Source organism: Pinus tabuliformis, chromosome 4_2, assembly GCF_031772625.1.
Source record: "Pinus tabuliformis cultivar Carrire ecotype Pingquan chromosome 4_2, CPIR1, whole genome shotgun sequence".
NCBI classification, from domain to species: domain Eukaryota; kingdom Viridiplantae; phylum Streptophyta; class Pinopsida; order Pinales; family Pinaceae; genus Pinus; species Pinus tabuliformis.
The window spans coordinates 1,130,940,632-1,130,967,541 of record NC_142304.1 but is presented as its reverse complement, the minus strand read 5'-3'; the positions used below and the strand labels follow the sequence as shown (position 1 = coordinate 1,130,967,541).

General features: G+C 30.7%; 2 protein-coding genes across 2 annotated transcripts; both read left to right on the top strand.

Moving 5' to 3' along the window:
* The first annotated feature begins 255 nt into the window (after positions 1–255).
* On the top strand, positions 256–11,767 carry LOC149173648 (subtilisin-like protease SBT5.3). The gene is made up of 11 exons (XM_089426782.1): positions 256–405; positions 1,916–2,013; positions 2,845–2,942; positions 3,070–3,252; positions 5,505–5,616; positions 7,515–8,064; positions 9,741–9,838; positions 9,964–10,209; positions 10,629–10,740; positions 10,844–11,057; positions 11,214–11,767. The coding sequence occupies exons 1-11, from the start codon at positions 256–258 to the stop codon at positions 11,765–11,767; spliced, it is 2,415 nt and encodes an 804-aa protein (XP_089282908.1).
* Positions 11,768–15,933: 4,166 nt separating this feature from the next.
* On the top strand, positions 15,934–26,403 carry LOC149173647 (subtilisin-like protease SBT5.3). The gene is made up of 11 exons (XM_089426781.1): positions 15,934–16,011; positions 17,586–17,683; positions 18,636–18,733; positions 18,861–19,043; positions 21,005–21,116; positions 22,143–22,680; positions 24,373–24,470; positions 24,596–24,841; positions 25,271–25,382; positions 25,486–25,699; positions 25,850–26,403. The coding sequence occupies exons 1-11, from the start codon at positions 15,934–15,936 to the stop codon at positions 26,401–26,403; spliced, it is 2,331 nt and encodes a 776-aa protein (XP_089282907.1).
* The last annotated feature ends 507 nt before the right edge of the window (positions 26,404–26,910 follow it).

The window sequence follows — 26,910 nt, the reverse complement described above, 5'->3', positions numbered from 1 at the left end:
ATCATAGGAATTAAAGAAGCCAAAATATCCGCCGTGCTTCACATGTTGCTGTCACTGGAGAGGACATGCCAATCTGGTTATAGCTTTGGTATTCAACTAGGTCTGTCAAACCATTTCAATGTTTTTATATATATAAGCCCTTTCCATATAATACCAGATGCCCATTCTAGTCGTTATTTTTTATATGAAGCAGCTGCAAAGTCCTGGTACGCGCAGAGTCATCACGTTTTGAAATAATTCTGCGCAGCACCCACCATGGCCGGGAGAACGATTTCAGTTGTACTCGTTGTTTTGTCACTGTCATTCGTATATTCGGCCTTGGGCGCTAGACAGGCAAGAACAACAGCTCGCCTTATGAATGTTGCTTTGTATTTGTTTGGGGAATATGGTTATTCAGTAGCTGCAGTCTGAAGATTTATAGTTATTAGAATTTCAGAGGAATTGCATTAAGATTTAAGTTCAGTAAATACTGATTTGTGCTTATTTTGGATTTCTACTGAATTTTTTGGAATTGTAAGTGTCAGCAAAATTTGAGTAGCTCAAAAGTTGTGTTAGATTTAGTTATTCATTTACAAACCTATTTTAAACCACTGAAATTTACAAACCTATTTTAAACCACTGAAATTTATCATGTAACCAGAAATTATATCACTCATTTTAACCCCCAAAAAATCAAAAAAAATTCTGGATACATTCCACCTTTTATTGCCTGCAATAGCTTTTATATGTCAACATTGTGAGACAGGTTTTCATCATCAGATGATATGATCTATTACATATAATAATGAGATAAAATTTTATTTATATGAGTTTTATTAGTTTTTTGGGGAAATTATCTACTCTATTTGTCTCGGGCTTGTTTATATTATAGGCCGGACAAATTTCTCATCATCATGTAACTCATAAGGCATAAACCAAGAGCAGTACGAAGGTTAAAACAAATCATGTTCTTAGGCATTTACTCCTTACAATAATATTTTTCATCATCAGGCAACTCTCAAGGAAATAAATTTTAGTGAGCAATATACCAACCATTCTGTCCAACCACCACTTTAATAATTCAAATTGTACCAGGCAAAAATCACATCAGAAAAATTCTAGTAGAAATCACATCAGAAAAATTCTAGTAGATGCTTTTAGAACCAGCAATTATATGTTTTTAGTTTTTTAATTGATTGGAATGAGTATTTTTTTGGTAGTTTAAATAAAATGGTTTTTTGTCCCGAAATTCATAGAAATTTTGGCAAGATTTTGAGAGATTTTTGTAAATCTGGGTTATAGCTATCAAACTTCTAGATTTTGGGTGTCTCAAAGGTTTTTGATGGTACTGAATCCATTTCAACTTGATAAAATTTTGTAGAGATTTTTGTAAATCATGTTAAAGCTGTCAAACTTTCAGATTTTGGTTGCCTCAGAGGTTGTTGATGGTGCTGAATCCATTTCCACCATCAAAAACATGATTCAAACACTGCTAAAACATGATTCAAACACTGTTACTGCAATATTTTTTGAAATTTTTTTGCTATTCCGACCACTTTTTAACCATCTCTACAATTCCTCTGAAATTATTTTTTCTTTCCTTTTAGTTTTTCCTTTTTTTAAAAATATGGGTGAAAGAATAGGTTAGTGGGTATTAGGTATGAAATGATTCTGTCAGAAATATGGGTTGTTAAGTATCACATGAAAGTCTGGTAAAGTTATTAGTTTTAGTATTTTTAACTTTATTTATTTTTAAATATATTATATAAATATTTAATATATAAAATAATAATTTAATTTATAAAATTTTAAAATATTTCATTTACCATTATTTTTTAATAAATTTATTTTATAATATTTTATCATAATTCCTTTTTAATTATATATATCAAGATTTTAACGAAATATATGATTCAATTTGTGTTGTTTCCTGCAGTCTTATATAGTGTACCTGGGAGGACAACATAACCAGAATTTGCCATACGGACAAGTAGCGAACACACATTATAGGATTTTGGGATCAATACTCGGAAGGTAATTGAATAAATTGATAAATTTTAAAATATTGCGTTAAATTTTTATATAAGACTACTTTAGTATACAGTTTGTTTTTAAATATTTATTTTAATTTAAGAGTTAGTTTTATTTATGAATCAGAGGTTTTTGTTTTAATTTAAGAGTTAATTTTATTTAATACGAATCAGAAAAGTAGTTTTATTTTTCAAATTAATTTTTTTATGTTATTGTTATTTTAGGTTATAAATTTTGTTTTATTCACATTTAATTTAATTGTGTTCATATTATTTAAAAGTTACTGTAATATTTTTTAAAAGTTACTGTAATATTTTTTTAAAATGTAAGTTATTTTATAAATAATTTGATTGTAAATTAAAGAATATTTTAGAATTTGATTTGGTGAATTAAATTTATTGTTTTATTTTTTTTTTTTAAATAAAGTTATTTTTTATTAATAAATTAATCAAAAACTAGAATCTAATAAATAAAAAGAGTTAATTGTTTCATGTAGATTGTAAAAAATCCAAAAATATTCTCAAAATTTACTATCACAGTAACAATAACTTGAATAGATAAGCTTAGTTCATAAATAACCAATAGCATTGCCAACTAATTCTCTTATCTATATATGTATACTAGAGAAAGCTATCAGCATGTTCTTCTTGTTGTTTTTTTTTTCAAAAGAATAAGTTATATAGTATTTCTATTATATTTAAAAAGAATCAGTATATACATATGAGCAAGATTCTTGTTGTTGTTATATGATATAAATGTTACAAGCTTTTGAATCTGGTTATTCCTGCTTATGAATTGGGCTCTGATAAAGAAGTTTTAAATGAAAACTTACAGCAAGAGCGCAGCCAGAGAAGCCATCTTCTACTCATACACCACCTCCATTAATGGTTTTGCTGCCATTCTGGAAGAAGAGCACGCTGTCCCTCTATCAAGTAACATACTTAGCATTAAACGACCCTCTACATTTGTTGCATTGAATGAATGGTCTAACTTGCAAACACATGGAATTTTGGCTATCTGAATGAAGTGGTCCTACTGGTTTTGGGTGTTGTGATTCAGAACACCCGCAGGTATTGTCTGTATTTGTCAACAAAGTCGGCAGTCTGCAGACAACTCACTCATGGGGATTCCTCGGCCTAAAAAAAGGAGCGGGAGAGTCTGAAAATGAAGAAATTCCTGAGCAATCGCTATGGAAAAGAGCAAAGTTCGGGAAGAACGTTATCATTGCTCACCTGGATACAGGTACCCTTCAGAACTAAACTATTGTTGTAGATGAAAATAATCAGAAAAGGGATGCATGAAAAGTCAATGGCATGCATTAACAACGTTGTTATTCTCTGCTCGTTCAGATCTGGTTTAAATTAGATTAAAAAACAATATAATAGGTGAGAGTGTTTTGTATTTTTTGGGGTTTCAGTTTATATTGGATTTTTACCATCAACCAAGTAAAAGGTAAAAGTTAATATAAAAATTAAAAATAAACATATAAATTGAATAAAATTTATAAAAGGATTGAAATAAAATATTAATATACTTTATATATCATATAGAAATAGATCTGTTTGTTATAATGGATATATAAAAATAGATCTGCTTGCTTGTTAAAATTCCATTATAGATTAATATTATTATATTAAAATAGTATTTAATGTTGATTTCTGATCATCTATTAAGTCATATCAATTTGAATTAAAACTACCAACTCCAAATTCTTTCTTGTAGTATAATAAATATCATGACCCAAATTCTTTTTTATTTAGATTTGTTATAAATTTAGAAATAACACTGATTACAAAACTTATATATGGTCTAGTAATGTATATACGAGATGATTATCTAATTTCCAAAATTGAGTTACATCAATGTTGTTGTTCTTATTTTTTTTGTTTAGCTTTTCAGCTTATGGCAATATGATTGCCAAGGTTTAGATGGAATAAATGAAAATAAAACAAGCAATTTATATAATTTCATACCAAGAAAGTAATGCATTAATTCAAAGAAGAGCATATTGAACTCAAACATAACTTGCTTGGATTCATGTATAATTATAGATATTATAGTTAAATATAAAATCATCTACCTAAAATATATAAATGGAGAGCTTGTTGGTTTTACATATAATATTGGTTCATTTTGATATAACAGAACTTAAGTATGGGGGATTTACTTGAACGGTTCATGAGGCACAATACTTGCTAAGGTTTTGCAAATGGGGTAGCAAGCTAAGTGAGCTTGATTGTGGGAAAAACTCCACAGTTAAGCGCGCTTGAGCCAGAGGAGTTCTGGGATGGGTGACCTCCTGGGAAGTCCTGGTTACCGGGTGCAAGCCCCGGAAGTGATGATTGATGCTATGTGATTCGTTCTCCACATTTCACTAGTTTCAATCCCACTTCTTCACCCCTGTGAGCATCACCCGATGCAATGAGTGCTAAGTGAACTATTCAAAAATCATGAGAAATTAGTCAGTTACGACTACCTCTCATGGAAATGGTCATACGTTTGAATGACTTACTTAACGCAGTTGAATCCCAAAAATGATATCTAATATAACAGAACTATGCTATAGAATATTAGTATTAATTCTTAAATACAAAGTTTAAGAACTTTGGCAAAATTTATGTTTCTTACAGTTTATGTCTACAAACCTAGTTGGTTGTTGCATGTAAGATTCTCCCTTATTGTAATCATTGAAGATCAATTTCAAATCCCTTTAATGAACTACCCACTTATAATGTGCTATCAATACTAACAATATTCTTATTGTATCCTATTAAGTAATCGATTACAATTTTTCTTAATACTTTGATCCATAAAAATATGTAGCATGACTATCCTACACTTATGAGTTGTGCATTTCATCAACATGGATCATCATTATAGAAATAAATAACCCTCTCTATTCATATTTAATTCACTACTAATACTCATACTTGCACCTTATGGTACCTTGTTCAAACTATATCCTATACATCTTTAAAGGTCATTAAAAAAACCACTATATCTAACACATCTTAAAATTTATGAATACTTAAATTTTGATTATCCAATATTGAAAATATTTTCTATATATTCAATGAAAACAAAACATTACAAATTAAACCAGACAACCTGCACACAAAATAATAATACAAAACGCAAAAACTAACTACATACAGTAACAATTTTCTTCTCATTTCACCTTATAATAGATTACTAATAATCATAAATTTTCTAAACATAATAAACTTCAATTCACTACATTTTCCTAAATCAAAATCTACTCTATTTATTAATCAAAATGCTTTACATCCTGCATGCATGCTTGTTCAACTACAATGTCTTTTAGGAAACGCGCAAAGTAACTACTTAATACAATTTAAATTGAAACTGAACTCATCAAGCATTGATTTTCTCAAGAAGAAATTATAAAGACTAATTCATAACAGGTTTAATAAGACATTAATAAAGTTAATTCATTTGATTTATGTTGTTAACGTTATCGTTGTTATGTTAAGGAGCATGGCCTGAATCTGCAAGCTTCAGTGACAAAGGTCTCGGGCCTGTTCCTACCAGATGGAAAGGGATCTGCCAAAATGGCACAGAATTCACTTCAAGGCAATGCAACAGGTGCGCTGACTGATATACGTGGCATGAATCAATGTATTTTCCAAGTAGTTTTAATTGGTAAAGTCCAATTGTATCATCTTTTATGAGATAGATGATGAGTCCAATCGTGGAAAGTTAAGAAATACTTTATGTTCCCTGTTGTTTATGCATTATTATGATGTTCCAAACATATAAGGACTTTCCTCTATTTAAGAGGGAAAAATTACTTTGATTTTTGAAATAAAGGATGACTGTTGAATAAGGGAAAAAGTCATTTCCAAGTATTTTGAATTTCTGATCTTCATTTTGACAGATCAACATATGGAAGGTTGATAGGATTTTCTATCATTAAATTCTTTCCAACATTTTTTATCCAAAGGGTTTTTGCAGGTGCATATGAATTTTATCAATAATTATATGCAAGTAGATTTTAGGTTTGCAGGTGCATATGAATTTTATTAATAATTATATGCAAGTAGATTTTAGGTTTTTTAGGTTGACTCAAGTATTTGTAAAATTAAGAGTTTTAAGGTGGTTTAAAATTGATAAAAGATTATTTTTTTTTGAAAGAAAAATATTATAATTTCGAAGTTACAAAAATTATATTTTTTTGGACTATCTTCATGGATACACGTTGCAAAGCTTTAAAATATAGATATAGATTTTATACTTCTTTTTAGAGGTGTTTGTATGAAGTAGTGTTGGGACTATGGACACCACATATCTCCACAATGGTATGATATTGTCCATTTTGGGCCTAAGCCCTTATGGGTTTGTTTTTGGGCTTTACCCCAAAAGGCCTCATACCAATGGAGATATTTGTTCATCCTTATATACCCATGATCCTTCCCACTTCTACCACTTCTAATCAATGTGGGACTTTGTTCGTATACCCAACAATCCTCCCCTCGAACAAAGGACCAATTCTCCCCTCTCTACCAACCAACAATCCTCCCCAATTCTCCCCTCTCTACCAACCAACAATCCTTACATGGTAGCACTACCTGTCTCGAGAGCTTGCTCCATCCCAGGCCAACTCCTCTTCACCGTGTGTTCCCCAACACGTCCATGAAGAAGGAGCACACCGCCTGTTTAACCGAGCTCAGGCCAACTCCTCTTCACCGTGTGTTCCCCAACACGTCCATGAAGAAGGAGCACACCGCCTGTTTAACCGAGCTCATCCACAGGCTTACGAGGGCTCACCATCTTTGTTCGGCATTCCGAGGGGGCTCACCATCTTTGTTCGGCATTCCGAGGATTCATCCACTTGGGTAATCTCGAACTTGGCTCTGATACCACTTGTTGGGACTATGGACACCACATATCTCCACAATGGTATGATATTGTCCATTTTGGGCCTAAGCCCTTATGGGTTTGTTTTTGGGCTTTACCCCAAAAGGCCTCATACCAATGGAGATATTTGTTCATCCTTATATACCCATGATCCTTCCCACTTCTACCACTTCTAATCAATGTGGGACTTTGTTCGTATACCCAACAAGTAGTACAATTTACTGAGGTTTTTCCCAAGCACTAGTACAGTTTGTCTTTCATGCAAGGTTTTGTTCCATTTTATGTTTTTGGATCCATTAAAAAATAACAATACAACTTGTTTGGTGTGCATACTTTTTTATTTGATTTTGTTGTATTCTTTGCAATCTAATGTCATTCTTATTTTCAGTTTATTAAATTGAGAATGAAGAAGAAATTGCAACATGTAGATTGGACAATATGCTCAAACTCTTTATGCTGGTTGCTTTGTTGATTTTTATAAAACCCAACTCCACTATAGAACCCCTGTTACCTAGATTGGTAAAGAAAAGCTTTCACACTCAAATAGGGATTTGATTGGAAATAAGGGCGCTAAACTTTTCTTTAAAGGATCAACATTTCACTCACCAAATTGTTATTTGCACCAGGAAATTGATTGGAGCTAGATACTTTATCAAGGGATATGAAGCTGTATATGGGCATCTGAATCTGTCTCTATCAGGGGAATATCGTTCCCCGCGAGACAAAGAAGGGCATGGAACGCACACTCTGTCCACAGCGGGTGGGAATTTTGTGAGAAATGCAAGTTTATACGGACATGCAAAAGGGGTTGCAAAAGGAGGAGCTCCCCATGCCAGAGTTGCAAGATACAAAGCTTGCTGGCCTGGCTTGTTCGGATATGCTTGCACTGCTGCGGATATGCTTGCAGCATTTGATCAAGGGATACATGACGATGTAGATGTTTTCTCTATTTCTGTGGCATTTTCCCCTGACCCGGATTATTTTGAAGATGCAATTGCCATTGGAGCGTTCCATGCAGTCCAGAGAGGAAAGATAGTTGTCTCCGCTGGAGGAAATTTTGGTCCAGAAGAAGGAAGTGTTGCAAATGTGGCACCATGGATCATAACTGTGGCAGCAAGCACTGTCGATAGGGAATTCCCTTCAATCGCTACTCTTGGAAACAACACGACATTTACAGTGAGTATATTTTATTCCTTTAAATTTGTTGAAATTAATTTGATGGCAGATTTTAAAATTATTTTGGTATTTAAATTTGTTGAAATTAATTTGATTGCAGATTTTAAAATTATTTTGGTATTCAAATTTGATTATATATTTTAAAAATATTTTGAAATTTATGGGAAATTTTCATCCAATTTTTAAAATCTACAATTAAAATAAAAAAATTTTGGAATATGTGTACAGAGTTTTGGATAGACATGTTCGGGCTTCTGTTAAGGCACTAGGCACTTTTTGATGTCACTGTTTAATTCCCTAGACATAATGAAAATATAATCCTACCAAACTTATCAGAAAATACCTTAAAATTTATATTTTAAATTTAAATATCAAATTTCTTAACATGAAATTTTTAATAAATTTAATAAAACTGATTATAATAATTTAAATATTTTATATAATGATTTAATATTTTCAAAACATTAACTTACATTAATCCTTCCTTTCAGTTTTCCAAAAACCCCCTCACCCTCTTCCACTTCTAATTTTCTCATGATACCCCTCACCCTTTTCCAATTCTAATTATCTCATGATCTTCCACCTTTGGTAGTTTTGAAAAATGTTTTAAATTTTCGTTATGTTCCATCATATTTGTATTGAAAATTTAATCTTTACTATGTTCTCAAAAGATGTCTAAATATAATTTTTACAAATAAAAAAATTAATTTATATGGTATTTTAATGATAATATCAATATTATTATTTTAAAAGTTAATAAGGTTAATATTTTAATGTTATTAACTTTTTGCTATGAATTTAAACTTTTCATTTTCGATCATTTTCTTTATACAAATCTTTATTTAAAAATATAATAAATTCCATCACTAACTTAGTGGTCAAAGCCATTGTAAACTTTATTCATAAATGACTTACTCTTCATAACCCTCAAACTTCAATTATCTATGAGCAACCTAAAATTTACAAAAAATATACACTCTTGTTAGCCCTATAGTAAATTGCATAAGAGCCCTCACTTATGACCTAGCTCATTCTCTAGATGATAGAATTTAACAAAGTTATTGATAAAACTTCTTTGTTTGTCAAAGCTTCTTTTGATTTCATTCATAAGATTCATAATCTTCACTTTAAGGTTTACTTTGAGGTTGATAAAACTTGTTTGTTTATAGAAGCTTTTTTTTTTTTTTTTCATTCATAAAATTCATAGTCTTCTACTATTTTGAAAGCAAATTTAAAACCTCATTAAACTAGGTATATCATTGTTATCAAAAGAAATTTATTTATATCAATTATTTATATTCTAATAATCAACTTTTATAATTTATTAAATCTATTTTTTTGTGAAAGCATTATAAATTTAAGTTATTTTTTAATTTATTAAATTAAATAAATTTAAAATAAATAGTGTTTTATATTTTAAAATATTTGATAAAAATTTAATGAAACAATTTTAAATTAACTAATGGAAAACACTTAAATTGTAAAATTCATAATTAAAATTTGTGATTCCAACCTTTTTTTCCAAATTCTAATTACATTGCTCAAAAAGATTCCAAACCTGTAACAAATACTACATTAAATATAAATATAAAACAACATTTAGAGCATTAAAGTCAGGATATCTGATCCCTCATAAATACTTAGATACTCTTTTCTATGTTTTTGTTTCATGGCAGGGACAAAGCCTGTCCCAATTCCAGTTACCAAAGAACAGATTCTACCCTCTTGTATCATCGGTGAATGTCAGGGCTCCAAATACAAATGAAACTGCTGGGTATGAGCTACATGCTTGTTAATTTTCATTTTCAATGGTTATTATTTTTCCAAGAAAGAGTACCAGTTCCATCAGTGAAATTATACACAGTGGGTGTTTTCGTTTTAATGAGAATAATATTGCAGAGAGCGGTGCTTCCTGGGAGCTCTAGATCCCAGAAAAGTTAAAGGAAAGATCGTTGCTTGCCTCAGCGGTATCAACGACAATATTGAGAAAGGTGAAGCGGTTCGTGCGGCAGGGGGAGTAGGTATGATTCTCTGCAATGGAAAGCAAACTCCCCAGGAAATCGATTTAGACATTCATGTACTGCCTGCAACACATTTGAATGCGTCTGCTGGAACAGTAGTTTTTCAATACATTAATTCAACAAGGTAGGTTTTCAGGGCAGTTTTTAATTCCATGTATTTTGATTGCAGATTTTGATGGCAGATTTTAAGAATATTTTGAATTTGATGGATAAGAGTGATGTTACTCTTATTTATTATAATCTAAAATATTATTTTAGAATTAACAATAGAAACAAAATTTCGCTCCCCTTAATTTAATTACAGATTCTAGAAATATTTTTGAATTGGACAAACAAACAAAACTAATTTACCTCATTTCTATCGATCAGATTCATTAACATTACGGATGTTTATCTAATTTCAAAATATTCTATTGATCAGATTCATTGACATTACAGATGTTTATCTAATTTCAAAATATTCTTGAAATAGGTTGTTTAAAAAGGATTTTAGTCGGTCAAAGAGCTTACATGATAAATTGAAATTAAATTATGCACAATCAGGTCTCCTGTGGCTTCCATTTATTCAAGGACTCAGTTAAATATAAAGCCAGCTCCGGTGATGGCAGATTTTTCTTCTCCAGGGCCAAATCCTATTAGTCCTGACATACTCAAGGTTATAATCCAATTCCTGAAACATGTGTTTATATCATAATATATCAATTGTAAGGTACTGCAATTTCACGCAAAGAAAGTTTTTAATTTTTTCTCCAATGCAGCCTGATATCACAGCTCCAGGGGTGAACATTCTTGCAGCATATTCAGAAGCAGCACCAATAACTGATCTTACCTCTGATAATAGACATGTACCTTTCAATATAATTTCTGGCACATCTATGGCCACTCCACATGTTGCTGGTGTTGCAGCCTTATTAAAACGACTACAGCCTCATTGGAGCCCGGGGTCCATCAAGTCTGCCCTTATGACTACAGGTATACGTGTCTAACCATAAAAGGACTTAGTCATTTTAAGCAGGTGAGATTTAGAAGGCGAACCCGGGACCCCATTTTGTTGAAATACAGATTGCCAAACAAACATATATATGCTCAGTTGCTCTCCCTTTGACTGTGCACATTATTTTCTTTCAGCTAAAATAACAGACAACACCAAGGGCAGAATTAAGGATTCGTCCCTGCAAACAGCAGGTCCTTTCAACTATGGCGCGGGTCATGTTAATCCAAATGGGGCTGCAGATCCTGGCCTAGTCTATGATCTATCAACCAGAGACTACAATAGCTTCCTCTGCAGCTTGAACTACAATTCAACCCAGATTAAGGCCATAACAGGGAAGGTATTCTCTTGTCCAGCAGGTGAACCTAAGATATATGACCTCAACTATCCTTCTATCAGTGTCTCAGACCTGAAAGGGTCTGTGACTGTGAAAAGAACTGTGACAAATGTAGGAAATGGACCTGCAACTTACAGGGCAAAGGTGCAGTCCCCTGATGGAATTTCCGTTTCGGTTCAGCCTCAAGTGCTTCAATTTTCAAGAAGTGGAGAAAAAAAATCATTTAATGTGGCAATCAGAGCTGTCAAGAGTTCTGCAGGAGAGTATGTATTTGGGTCAATTACATGGGTAAATAGACACCATTTGGTGCCAAGTCCAATTGCTGTCAATGCAACATCGGTAAAGACTTTTTAGGAAATCATTTGAGTCATCAGTGAACGAGCTGTACACATCGTTCCTTACCGGAGGGAAGATGGTAAGGAAAAATAAGAGAATCCTTCAAAATTCATTTGGATTGTTACATTTCATTTGCAATGCTGTTACTTTCAAGGATGAATAAAATCACAAATGATGGTTGGATTCACTCAAGGAATATAAAATAATCTATATATAAATTTTTCAATTTTTAAATATGGATTTTTATATAATAGGATGGGATGGTATTTGATATTATGTATGCCATTGAGGTTAAATTTTATTAAAAGTACTAGTTTAAAGTAAGATATCGGTTTTCCAAAAGTAGTTAAGATATGAAGAGGTTAAAAATATCACTTTTATGAATTATCAAAAAGTATTTCAAATAATAGTATTTTATTTATTTACATAGAATGATGACATCAATAAAATTTATATTATATATATTAAAATAATAAATAAATATTAATTAGAATTAGAATGAATAACCTAAATATTAATAAAGGTAACATTGTTGTAATTATATAATAATGATCCATAAAGGCAAATTAATGTTAGTTATAATTTTTTCTCTTAATCTTTAAACTATCATCTTAATCTTTATTAATCATGGTCATGGTCTTCTTTGACCAACAATGGTTGATCTTCTTAAATCATTGTCACCCTCTTTCACCATGATCAACCTCCTCAATCTACTTCAATCTTTTTCATAATATTAATGTAGCATTAACAATAGCATTAATGTAACATCAACCATGGTCAACATCAATATAGCAATGTATCAATGGTCAACATTAATATAACACTGTTTGTTAGATGTAACATTACTACATTTTTACACTAAGGTTTGGTTAACCCTTTTGAACCTCAATCAACCTTGTCAACCATGATCAAATTCATCAATTCTCTTCAAGTATGGTCAGCCATGGTTAACAAATCCACCCAACCAATGTCCTCCATCAACTAGCACAACCACATTAGTAAATGTGGTTGATATAAGTGGATATACAATTTTTTCCACCTCTTGTACATCAATAAGCATATGAAAATGACACAGACTTGCCTATATCAACCACATTTACTAATGTGATTGTCCTAATTTTACAAAAAATGATGATATCAACAAAATCTATGTTATATACACTAAATACATCAATAAGTATCTGAAAATGACACACACCTGCCTATATCAACCCCATTTACTAATGTGAGTGTCCTAATATTTACAAAGAATAATAATAATAATAATAATAATAATAATATATTAATATTAAGGTTTAATCCTATTCATATTACCAAAAATAATTTAAGAGATTCATAAACTAAGTAAGATGGGGATTAACAAAAAAAAATTAATTAATTAATCTATAAATAAATAAAAATAATTTTTTAGGAAGAAAGCGCAGGAATCTAGCATCTGTTGATACTCCAGCCATTATCTCTATTTAAATTAACAAGTGTTTTTTTTCAATTTCTAAGGCCTCTCTAAATTTACGATAATGAAAATGGTCAATCCTCGCAATGACCTTAGCCTCTTCAATGGAGATGTGATCATTGGTTTTTTCTGCATGCTCTACCAAAGCGGAGGAGCGAGACCTTCCATGCCTGATGTCGTCAGCATGTTCACAAATCCTTTGGTTAATGGATTGACCGGTCTCACCAATATAAGGAGCTCGACAAGAACAGGGAATGATATAAACACCCTTCTAATCCTTGGGGTTAATCGGGTCCTTAACAAAATGAAGAGAACTTCATATAGTGTTAAGAGGTCTAAAAGAAGAATGAATCTCATGCTTCCTCAAGATCCTAGCAATTTTATCTATGGTCCCTTGAATAAAGGGAAGATGAACAACGGAAGACCAATCCTTGGGGTCAATCTTACTCTTAGGACCCTTTTCAGCATTTTGAAAAGCCTTAAGACCTTGAGACCTACTATAACCATTCTTATTAAAAGCTTCCAGGAGGTCAGTTTTCTCATCTTCAAGGTGATTTTCGTCATAAACTTGCAACGCCTGCCGAAGTAGCTAAGGTGTTGAGAACGCCTATCTTTTGAGCAGGAAAATGATGGGAGCTAGCATGGAATTAAATTGAATTTAATTATTTTAGAGAGATGTTACAATGTTTAACATTTTGACTTAGTCAAATTAAAATTAAAATATAAAATATAAAATTTTCCAACCCATGGTTTTTCCTTATCATATTTTTAATCTATGGTTTTTTCCCATGGTATTTTTCTCTAATGTGAGTTATTTAAAGGTTTATATTTAAACTAATCTAAATTCATTTTAACTCTACATCTACCAAATGCCAAAAAAATTCAAATCTCTTTTCACTCTTAAAAAATCAAAGTGTCAAAAAAAATCTCTCTTAACACATAATAAACTTACAACTAAAAATAAATCTAAACTAATTTTTAAATTTTAAATTTAAAATTTATATTTCAATTAAATTGTAAAAATAAATTAATAATACATTGCATTTAAAAAATAAAAATCCTCAAAAATCTTTGCTTTTCTGAGCTTTTTTCTTTCGATCTTTGATTTTTATGATCTTTTTCGTGCTTTCTTGATTGTTTTTGCATAGAATCTTTTTTGAGCTTTTGTGCTTTCTTGACTTTCCCTGCTTTCTTGATTTTCCATTGTTTTCTTTTCTGGTTAAGATCAACGGTTGAAAGTGTTTCATGATCAAAGTAAAAGTGTTGAGGAAAAGTTGATGCATAGGAAAGGCCTATCGGCCTAAAAATCTTTGCTTTTCTGAGCTTTTTTCTTTCGATATTTGATTTTTATGATTTTTTTGAGCTTCCTTGATTTTTTTGCATAGAATCTTTTTTGAGCTTTTGTGCTTTCTTGACTTTCCGTGCTTTCTTCATTTTCCATTGTTTTGTTTTCTGGTTCAGATCAACGGTTGAAAGTATTTCATCTGATCTAACGGATCAAAGTAAAAGTGTTGACGAAAAGTTGATGCATAGGAAAGGCCTATCGGCCTAATAAAAATCCTCAAAAATCTTTGCTTTTCTGAGCTTTTTTCTTTAGATCTTTGATTTTTATGATCTTTTTCGTGCTTTCTTGATTTTTTTTGCATAGAATCTTTTTTGAGCTTTTGTGCTTTCTTGACTTTCCGTGCTTTCTTGATTTTCCATTGTTTTGTTTTCTGGTTCAGATCAACTGTTGAAAGTATTTCATTATCAAAGTAAAATTGTTGACGAAAAGTTGATGCATAGGAAAGGCCTATCTGCCTAAAAATCTTTGCTTTTTTGGGCTTTTTTCTTTCGATCTTTGATTTTTATGATTTTTTTGTGCTTTCTTGATTTTTTTGCATAGAATCTTTTTTGAGCTTTTGTGCTTTCTTGACTTTCCGTGCTTTCTTGATTTTCCATTGTTTTCTTTTCTGGTTCAGATCAACGGTTGAAAGTATTTCATCTGATCTAACGGATCAAAGTAAAAATGTTGACGAAAAGTTGAAGAATAAGAAAGGCCTATCGACCTAAAAATATCTTAATATCTCCACATAACATTATAAAAATATTAATCTAAACTTCTATTTTTTCTTCCAACTGAAAATATGTTAGTTTAAAATTATTTAAAATCCAATATAAATATCTTTATTTAAATTTTTTTTATCAACTTCACCGGAGGCTTCCTGTCCTTCATTAATTCTTTCTCAATGCTATAACTGCAGCGGTATTTATCATAAAAGTCACCTCTAAGATTGGTGCATGAATTTAAAAGTTTTTAGCAATCATTTACGCAAAAATCCATATTAATACTCCAATGTTCCGAATTTCCATAACAAACTACAATAAATCTGACAGCATATGGATCTTGCGGACTAATTATTTAACCCTGTCACGAAACAATTATTAGGGATGAGTTGCAATTATAGATGAATTGCAGTTCTCAACAAGTTTCCCAATCATAGGAATTAAAGAAGCCAAAATATCCGCCGTGCTTCACATATTGCTGTCACTGGAGAGGGCATGCCAATCTGGTTATAGCTTTGGTATTCAACTAGGTCTGTCAAACCATTTCAATGTTTTTATATATATAAGCCCCTTCCATATAATACCAGATGTCTATTCTAGTCGTTATTTTTTATATGAAGCAGCTGCAAAGCCCTGGTACGCGCAGAGTCATAACGTTTTGAAATAATTCCGCGCAGCACCCACCATGGCCGGGAGAACGATTTCAGTTGTACTCGTTGTTTTGTCACTGTCATTCGTATTTTCGGCCTTGGGCGCTACACAGGCAAGAACAACAGCTCGCCTTATGAATGTTGCTTTGTATTTGTTTGGGGAATATTGTTATTCAGTAGCTGCAGTCTGAAGATTTATAGTTATTAGAATTTCAGAGGAATTGCATTAAGATTTAAGTTCAGTAAGTACTGATTTGTGCTTATTTTGGATTTCCACTGGATTTTTTGGAATTGTAAGTGTCAGCAAAATTTGAGTAGCTCAAAAGTTGTGTTAGATTTAGCTATTCATTTACAAACCTATTTTAAAACACTGAAATTTATCTTGTAACCAGAAATTATATCACTCATTTTAACCCCCCCAAAAAAAAAAAAATTCTGGATACATTACACCTTTTATTGCCTGCAATATCTTTTATATGTCAACATTGTGAGACAGGTTTTCATCATCAGATGATATGATCTATTACATATAATAACGAGATAAAATTATTTATATGAGTTTTATTAGTTTTTTTTGGGAAATTATCTACTCTATTTGTTTCGGGCGAGAGTGAGGGTTAATATAAACAATAATTATAGGCCGGACAAATTTCTCATCATCCTGTAATTCACAAGGCATAAACCAAGAGCAGTACTAAGGTTAAAATAAATCATGTTTTTAGGCCTTTACTTATTACAATAATATTTTTCATCATCAGGCAACTCTCAAGGAAATAAATTTTAGTGAGCAATATATCAACCATTCTGTCCAATCACCACTTCAATAATCCAAATTGTACCATGCATAAATCACATAAGAAAAATTCTAATAGATGCCTTTCGAACCAGCAATTATATGTTTTCAGTTTTTTTAATTGATTGGAATGAGTATTTTTTTGGTAGTCTAAATAAAATGCTTTTTTGTCCGGAAATTCATAGAAATTCTGGCAAGATTTTGAGAGATTTTTGTAAATCTGGGTTATAGCTATCAAACTTCCAGATTTTGGGTGCCTCAAAGGTTTTTGATGATACTGAATCTATTTCAACTTGATAAAATTTTGTAGAGATTTTTGTAAATCATGTTATAGCTGTCAAACTTTCAAATTTTGGGTGCCTCAGAAGTTATCGATGGTGCTGAATCCATTTCCACCATCAAAAACATGATTCAAACACTGCTACTGCAATATCTTTTGAATTTTTTTTTGCTATTAAAACTACTTTTTAACCATCTCTACAATTCCTCTGAATATATTTTTTTTTCCCTTTTAGTTTTTCCCTTTTTAAAAAATATTTTTCCTTTTAATTTTTCCCTTTTTTAAAAAATATGGGTGAAAGAATAGGTTAGTGGTTTTTCCCTTTTTAAAAAATATGGGTGAAAGAATAGGTTAGTGGGTATTAGGTATGAAATGATTCGGTCAGAAATATGGGTTGTTAAGTATCACATGAAAGTCTGGTAAAGTTATTAGTTTTAGTATTTTTAACTTTATTTATTTTTAAATATATTATATAAATATTTAATATATAAAATAATAATTTAATATATAAAATTTTAAAATATTTCATTTACTATTTGATCATAATTCATTTTTAATTATATATATCAAGATTTTAACCAAATATATGATTCAATTTGTGTTGTTTCCTGCAGTCTTATATAGTGTACCTGGGAGGACAACATAACCAGAATTTGCCATACGGACAAGTAGCGAACACACATTATAGGATTTTGGGATCAATACTCGGAAGGTAATTGAATAAATTGATAAATTTTAAAATATTGCGTTAAATTTTTATATAAGACTATTTTAATATACAGTTTGTTTTTAAATATTTATTTTAATTTAAGAGTTAGTTTTATTTATGAATCAGAGGTTTTTGTTTTAATTTAAGAGTTAATTTTATTTAATATGAATCAGAAAAGTAGTTTTATTTTTCAAAGATATAAATAAAATTAATATTTTTATGTTATTGTTATTTTAGGTTGTAAATTTTGTTTTATTCACATTTAGTTTAATTTTGTTCATATTATTTAAAAGGTACTGTCATATTTTTCTTAAAATGTAAGTTGTTTTTGATAAATAATTTGGTTGTAAATTAAGAAATATTTTGGAATTTGATTTAGTGAATTAAATTTATTGTTTTATTTCTATTTCTTTAAAATAAAGTTATTTTTTTTTAATAAATTGATCATAGACTGGAATCTAATACACAAAAAAAAGAGTTAATTGTTTCATCTACCTTGTAACAAATCCAAAAAGAGTTAATTGTTTCAAAAAAAAGAGTTAATTGTTTCATCTACCTTGTAACAAATCCAAAAAGAGTTAATTGTTTCATCTACCTTGTAACAAATCCAAAAATATTCTCAAAATCTACCATCACTTTAACAATAACTTGAATAGATAAACTTAATTCATAAATAACCCATAGCATTGCCAACTAATTTGAAACTAGTAGAGTAATATAATGTAAAATACAAGGTATCAACATGTTCTTCTTGTTGTTTTTTTTTCAGAAGAAAAAATTGTATAGTATTTCTATTATACTTAAAAAGGATCAATGTATACGTATGAGCAAGATTATATCCCAGCATAGTATTCTTGTTATTGTTATATGATATAAATGTTACAAGCTTTTGAATCTGGTTATTCCTGCTTATAAATTGGGCTCTGATAAAGAAGTTTTAAATGAAAACATACAGCAAGAGAGCAGCCAGAGAAGCCATCTTCTACTCATACACCACCTCCATTAATGGTTTTGCTGCCATTCTGGAAGAAGAGCACGCTGTATCTCTATCAAGTAACATACTTAGCATTAAACGACCCTCTACATTTGTTGCATTGAATGAATGGTCTAACTTGCAAACACATGGAATTTTGGCTATCTGAATGAAGTGGTCCTACTGGTTTTGGGTGTTGTGATTCAGAACACCCGCAGGTATTGTCTGTATTTGTCAACAAAGTCGGCAGTCTGCAGACAACTCACTCATGGGGATTCCTCGGCCTAGAAAAAGGAGCGGGAGAGTCTGAAAATGAAGAAATTCCTGAGCAATCGCTATGGAAAAAAGGAGAGTTCGGGAAGAACGTTATCATTGCTCACCTGGATACAGGTACCCCTCAGAACTATTGTTGTAGATGAAAAATAATCAGAAAAGGGATGCATGAAATGTCAATGGCATGCATTAACAACGTTGTTATTCTCTTCTCGTTCAAATCTGGTTTAAATTATATTAAAAACAATATAATAGGTGAGAGTGTTTTGTACTTTTTGGGGTTTCAGTTTATATTGGATTTTTACCATCAACCAAGTAAAACTTAAAAGTTAATATAAAATTAAAAAATAAACATATAAATTGAATAAAATTTATAGAAGTATTAAAATAAAATATTAATGTACTCTATATATCATATAGAAATAGATCTGTTTGCTTGTTATAATGGATATATAAAAATAGATCTGCTTGCTCGTTAAAATTTTATTATAGATTAATATTATCATATTAAAATAGTATGTTAATGTTGATTTCTGATCATCTATTAAGCCATCTCAATTTGAATTAAAACTACCAACTCCAAATTCTTTGGTGTAGTATAATAAATATCATGACCCAAATTCTTTTCTATGTAGATTTGTTATAAATCTAGAAATAATACTGATTACAAAACTTATATATGGTCTGGTAATGTATATATGAGATTATTATCTAATTTCTAAAATTGAGTTACATCAATGTTATTGTTTTTATTTTTTTGGTTTAGCTTTTCAGCTTATGATAATATGATGCGAAGCTTTTAATGGAACAAATGAAAATAACATCAAGCAATTTATATAATTTCATACCAAGAAAGTAATGCATTAATTCACAAAGAGCATCTTGAACTCAAACATCACTTGCTTGGATTCATGTATAATTTTATAGATATTATAGTTAAACATAAAATCATCTACCTAAAATATACAAACAGAGAGCTTGTTGGTTTTACATATAATATTGGTTCATTTTGACATAACAGAACCATGCTATAGAATATTAGTTTTAATTCTTAAATACTAAGATTAAGAACTTTTTTCAAACTATATAATATCTTCATGAATTTATAAGCAAAATTTATGTTTCTTACAGTTTATGTCTACTTCAAGCCTAGGTGGTTGTTGCACTTAGGATTCTCCCTTATTGTGATCATTGAAGATCAATTTCAAATCCATTTAGTGAACTACCCACTTATAATGTGCTATCAATACTAACAATATTCTTATTGTATCCTATTAAGTAATTGATTATAATTTTTCTTGATACTTTGATCCATAAAAATATGTACCATGACTACGTTTCAATCCACAAATCCTAAACTTAGGAGTTGTGCATTTCATCAACATGGATCATCTTTATAGAAATAAATAGTGCTCTCTATTCATATTTAATTCACTACTAGTACTCATACTTGCACCTTATCATACCTTGTTCAAACTATATCCTATACATTTTTAAAGGTCATTAAAAAAACCTTATCTTAACTATCTTAAACTATATCTAACACATCTTAAAATTTATGAATACTTAAATTTTGATTACTCAATATTGAAAATATTTTCCATATAATTAATGCTTCACAACCTGTCATGAAAACAAAACATTACAAATTAAAGAAGACAGCCTGCATACAAAATAATAATACAAAACTCAAAAACTAACTACATATTGTAACAATTTTCTTCTCATTTCCCCTTATAATAGGTTATTAATAATCATAAATTTTCTAAACATAATAAACTTCAATTCAATCAAAATCTACTCTATTTATTAATCAAAATGCTTTACATCCTGCATGCTTGTTCAACTACAATGCTTTACATCCTGCATGCTTGTTCAACTACAATGTCTTTTAGGAAACGCACAAAGTAACTACTTAATACAATATAAATTGAAACTGAACTCATATGCATGCCTAAATGAAGCATTGATTTTCTCAAGAAGGAATTATAAAGACTAATTCATAACAGGTTTAATGAGACATTACTAAAGTTAATTCATTTGATTTATGTTGTTAACGTTATTGTTGTTATGTTAAGGAGCATGGCCTGAATCTGCAAGCTTCAGTGACAAAGGTTTCGGGCCTGTTCCTACCAGATGGAAAGGGATATGCCAAAATGGCACAAAATTCACTTCAAGGCAATGCAACAGGTGGGCTGACTGATATACGTGGCATAAATCAATGTATTTTCCAAGTAGTTTTAATTGGTAAAGTCCAATTGTATCATCTTTTTATGAGATAGATGATGAGTCCAATCGTGGAAAGTTAAGAAATACTTTATGTTCCTTGTTGTTTATGCATTATTTTGATGTTCCAAACATATAAAGACTTTCCTCTATTTAAGAGGGAAAAATTACTTTGGTTTTTGAAATAAAGGATGACTGTTGAATAAGGGAAAAAGTCATTTCCAAGTATTTTGAATTTCTGATCTTCATTTTCCCAGATCAACAAATGGAAGGTTGATAGTTCTATCATTAAATTCTTTCCAACATTTTTTATCCAAAGGGTTTTTGCAGGTGCATATGAATTTACTAATAATTATATGGAAGTAGATTTTCGGTTTTTTAGGTTGACTCAAGTATTTATAAAATTAAGGGTTTTAAAGTGGTTTAAAATTGATGAAAGATTTTTTTTTTCAAAGAAAAAGATTATAATTTCGAAGTTAAAAAATTATATTTTTGTGGACTACCTTCATGGATACACGTTCCAAAGCTTTAAAATATAGATATAGATTTTATACTTCTTTTTAGAGGTGTTTGTATGAAGTAGTACAGTTTACTTAGGCTTTTCCCAAGTACTAGTACAGTTTGTCTTTCATGCAAGGTTTTGTTCCACTTTATGTTTTTTTGGATCGATTAAAAAATAACAATACAACTTGTTTGGTGTGCATACTTTTTTATTTGATTTTGTTGTATTCTTTGCAATCTGATGTATTCAGTTTATTAAATTGAGAATGAAGAAGAAATTTCAACATGTAGATTGGACAATATGCTCAAACTCTTTATGTTGGATGCTTTGTTGATTTTTATAAAACCCAACACCACTATAGAACCCCTGTTACCTAGATTGTTAAAGAAAAGCTTTCACACTCAAATAGGGATTTGATTGGAAATAAGGGCGCTAAACTTTTCTTTAAAGGATCAACATTTCACTCACCAAATTGTTATTTGCACCAGGAAATTGATTGGAGCTAGATACTTTATGAAGGGATATGAAGCTGTATATGGGCATCTGAATGTGTCTCTATCAGGGGAATATCGTTCCCCGCGAGACAAAGAAGGGCATGGAACGCACACTCTGTCCACAGCGGGTGGGAATTTTGTGAGAAATGCAAGTTTATACGGACTGGCAAAAGGAGGAGCTCCCCATGCCAGAGTTGCAACATACAAAGCTTGTTGGCCTGGCTTGTTCGGATATGCTTGCACTGCTGCGGATATGCTTGCAGCATTTGATCAAGGGATACATGACGGTGTAGATGTTTTCTCTATTTCTGTGGCATTTTCCCCTGACCCAGATTATTTTGAAGATGCAATTGCCATTGGAGCGTTCCATGCAGTCCAGAGAGGAAAGATAGTTGTCTCCGCTGGAGGAAATTTTGGTCCAGAAGCACGAAGTGTTGCAAATGTGGCACCATGGATCATAACTGTGGCAGCAAGCACTGTTGATAGGGAATTCCCTTCAATCGCTATTCTTGGAAACAACGCGACATATACCGTGAGTATATGTTATTCCTTTAAATTTGTTGAAATTAATTTGATGGCAGATTTCAAAATTATTTTGGTATTTAAATTTGTTAGAAATTAATTTGATTGCCAATTTTAAAATTATTTTGGTATTTAAATTTGATTATATATTTTAAAAATATTATTTTGGTATTTAAATTTGATTATATATTTTAAAAATATTTTGAAATTTATGGGAAATTTTCATCAAATTTTTAAAATCTACAATTAAAATAAAAATAACAATTAAAATAAAAATGTTTTGGAATTTGTCTACAGAGTCTTGGATAGACATGTTCGGGCTTATGTTAAGGCACTAGGCTTTTGGAATTTGTCTACAGAGTCTTGGATAGACATGTTCGGGCTTCTGTTAAGGCACTAGGCAATTTTTGATGTCACTTTTCAATTCCCTAGACATAATGAAAATATAATCCTCTTACCAAACTTATCAAAAAATACCTTAAAATTTATATTTTAAATTTAAATATCAAATTTCTTAACATGAAATTTTTAATAAATTTAATAAAACTAATTATAATAATTTAAATATTTTATATAATGATTTAATACTTTCAAAACATTAACTTACATTAATCCTTCCTTTCCCTTTTCCAATTCTAATTATCACATGATCTTCCATCTTTGGTAGTTTTGAAAAATGTTTTAATTTTTCATTATGTTCCATCATATTTGTATTGAAAATTTAATCTTTACTATGTTGTGAAAAGATGTCTAAATATAATTTTTACAAATGAAAAAATTAATTTATATGGTATTTTAATGATAATATCAATATTATTATTTTAAAAGTTAATAAGTTTAATATTTTAATGTTATTAACTTTTCACTCTGAATTTAAACTTTTCATTTTTTGATCATTTTCTTCATACAAATCTTTATTTAAAAATATGATAAATTCCATCACTAATTTAGTGGTCAAAGGCATTGTAAACTTTATTCATAAATGACTTACTCTTCATAACCCTCAAACTTCAATTATCTACGAGCAACCTAAAATTTACAAAAAATACACTCTTGTTAGCCCTATAGTAAATTGCATAAGAGCCCTCACTTATGACCTAGCTCATTCTCTAGATGATAGAATTTAACAAAGTTATTGATAAAACTTCTTTGTTTGTCAAAGCTTCTTTTGGTTTCATTCATAAGATTCATAATCTTCACTTTGAGGTTGATAAAACTTGTTTGTTTGTCAAAACTTCTTTTGATTTCATTCATAAAATTCATAATCTTCTACTACTTTGAATGCAAATTTAAAACCTCATTAAACTAGGCCTATCACTTTTATCAAAAGAAATTTATTTATATCAATTATTTATATTCTAATAATCAACTTTTATAATTTATTAAATCTTTTCAAGTTATTTCTTAATTTATTAAATTAAATAAATTTAAAATAAATAGTGTTTTATATTTTCAAAATATTTGATAAAAAATTAATGAAACAATTAGTAAAACACTTAAATTGTAAAATTCATAATTAAAATGTGTGATTCCAACCATTTTTTTCCCAAATTCTATTTACATTGCTCAAAAAAATTTCCAAACCTGTAACAAATACTACATTAAATATAAATATAAAACAACATTTAGAGCATTAAAGTCAGGATATCTGATCCCTCATAAATACTTAGATACTCTTTTCTATGTTTTTGTTTCATGGCAGGGACAAAGTCTGTCCCAATTCCAGTTACCAAAGAACAGACTCTACCCTCTTGTATCATCAGTGAATGTCAGAGCTCCAAATACAAATGAAACCGCTGGGTATGAGCTACATGCTTGTTAATTTTCATTTTCAATGGTTATTATTTTTCCAAGAAAGAGTACCAGTTCCATCAGTGAAATTATACACAGTGGGTGTTCTCGTTTTAATGAGAATAATATTGCAGAGAGCGGTGCTTCCTGGGAGCTCTAGATCCCAGAAAAGTTAAAGGAAAGATCGTTGCTTGCCTCCGCGGTATCAACGACAATATTGAGAAAGGTGAAGCGGTTCGTGCGGCAGGGGGAGTAGGTATGATTCTCTGCAATGGAAAGCAAACTCTCCAGGACGTCGATTTAGGCATTCATGTACTGCCTGCAACACATTTGAATGCGTCTGCTGGAACAGCAGTTTTTCAATACATTAATTCAACAAGGTAGGTTTTCAGGGCAGTTTTTAATTCCATGTATTTTGATTGCAGATTTTGATGGCAGATTTTAAGAATATTTTGAATGTGATGGATAAGAGTGATGTTACTCTTATTTATTATAATCTAAAATATTATTTTAGAATTAACAATAGAAACAAAATTTCGCTCCCCTTAATTTAATTACAGATTCTAGAAATATTTTTGAATTGGATAAACAAACAAAAATAATTTACCTCATTTCTATCGATCAGATTCATTAACATTACGGATGTTTATCTAATTTCAAAATATTCTATTGATCAGATTCATTGACATTGCAGATGTTTATCTAATTTCAAAATATTCTTGAAATAGGTTGATTAAAAAGGATTAAAAAGGATTTTAGTCCATTAAAGAGCTTACATGATAAATTGCAATTAAATTATGCACAATCAGGTCCCCTGTGGCTTCCATTTATTCAAGGACTCAGTTAAATATAAAGCCAGCTCCGGTGATGGCACATTTTTCTTCTCCAGGGCCAAATCCTATTAGTCCTGACATACTCAAGGTTATAATCCAATTCCTGAAACATGTGTTTATATCATAATATATCAATCGTAAGGTACTGCAATTTCATGCAAAGAAAGTTTTTAATTTTTTCTCCAATGCAGCCTGATATCACAGCTCCAGGGGTGAACATTCTTGCAGCATATTCAGAAGCAGCACCAATAACTGATCTTACCTCTGATAATAGACATGTACCTTTCAATATAATTTCTGGCACATCTATGGCCACTCCACATGTTGCTGGTGTTGCAGCCTTATTAAAACGACTACAGCCTCATTGGAGCCCGGGGTCCATCAAGTCTGCCCTTATGACTACAGGTATACGTGTCTAACCATAAAAGGACTTAGTCATTTTAAGCAGGGGAGATTTAGGAAGGCAAACCCCATTTTGTTAAAACACAGATTGCCAAACAAACATATATATGCTCAGTTACTCTCCCTTTGACTGTGCACATTATTTTCTTTCAGCTAAAATAACAGACAACACCAAGGGCAGAATTAAGGATTCGTCCCTGCAAACAGCAGGTCCTTTCAACTATGGCGCGGGTCATGTTAATCCAAATGGGGCTGCAGATCCTGGCCTAGTCTATGATCTATCAACCAGAGACTACAATAGCTTCCTCTGCAGCTTGAACTACAATTCAACCCAGATTAAGGCCATAACAGGGAAGGTATTCTCTTGTCCAGCAGGTGAACCTAAGATATATGACCTCAACTATCCTTCTATCAGTGTCTCAGACCTGAAAGGGTCTGTGACTGTGAAAAGAACTGTGACAAATGTAGGAAATGGACCTGCAACTTACAGGGCAAAGGTGCAGTCCCCTGATGGAATTTCCGTTTCGGTTCAGCCTCAAGTCCTTCAATTTTCAAGAAGTGGAGAAAAAAAATCATTTAATGTGGCACTCAGAGCTGTCAAGAGTTCTGCAGGAGAGTATGTATTTGGGTCAATTAGATGGGTAAATAGACACCATTTGGTGGCAAGTCCAATTGCTGTCAATGCAACATCGGTAAAGACTTTTTAGGAAATCATTTGAGTCATCAGTGAACGAGCTGTACACATCGTTCCTTACCGGAGGGAAGACGGTAAGGAAAAATAAGAGAATCCTTCAAAACTCATTTGGATTGTTACATTTCATTTGCAATGCTGTTACTTTCCCGGATGAATAAAATCACATATGATGGTTGGATTCACTCAAGGAATATAAAATAATTTATATATAAATTTTTCAATTTTTAAATATGGATTTTTATATAATAGGATGGGATGGTATTTGATATTATGTATGCCATTGAGGTTAAATTTTATTAAAAGTACTAGTTTAAAGTAAGATATCGGTTTTCCAAAAGTAGTTAAGATATGAAGAGGTTAAAAATATCACTTTTATGAATTATCAAAAAAGTATTTCAAATAATAGCATTTTATTTATTTACATAGAATGATGACATCAATAAAATTTATATTATATATATTAAAATAATAAATAAATATTAATTAGAATGAGAATTAGAATGAATAACCTAAATATTAA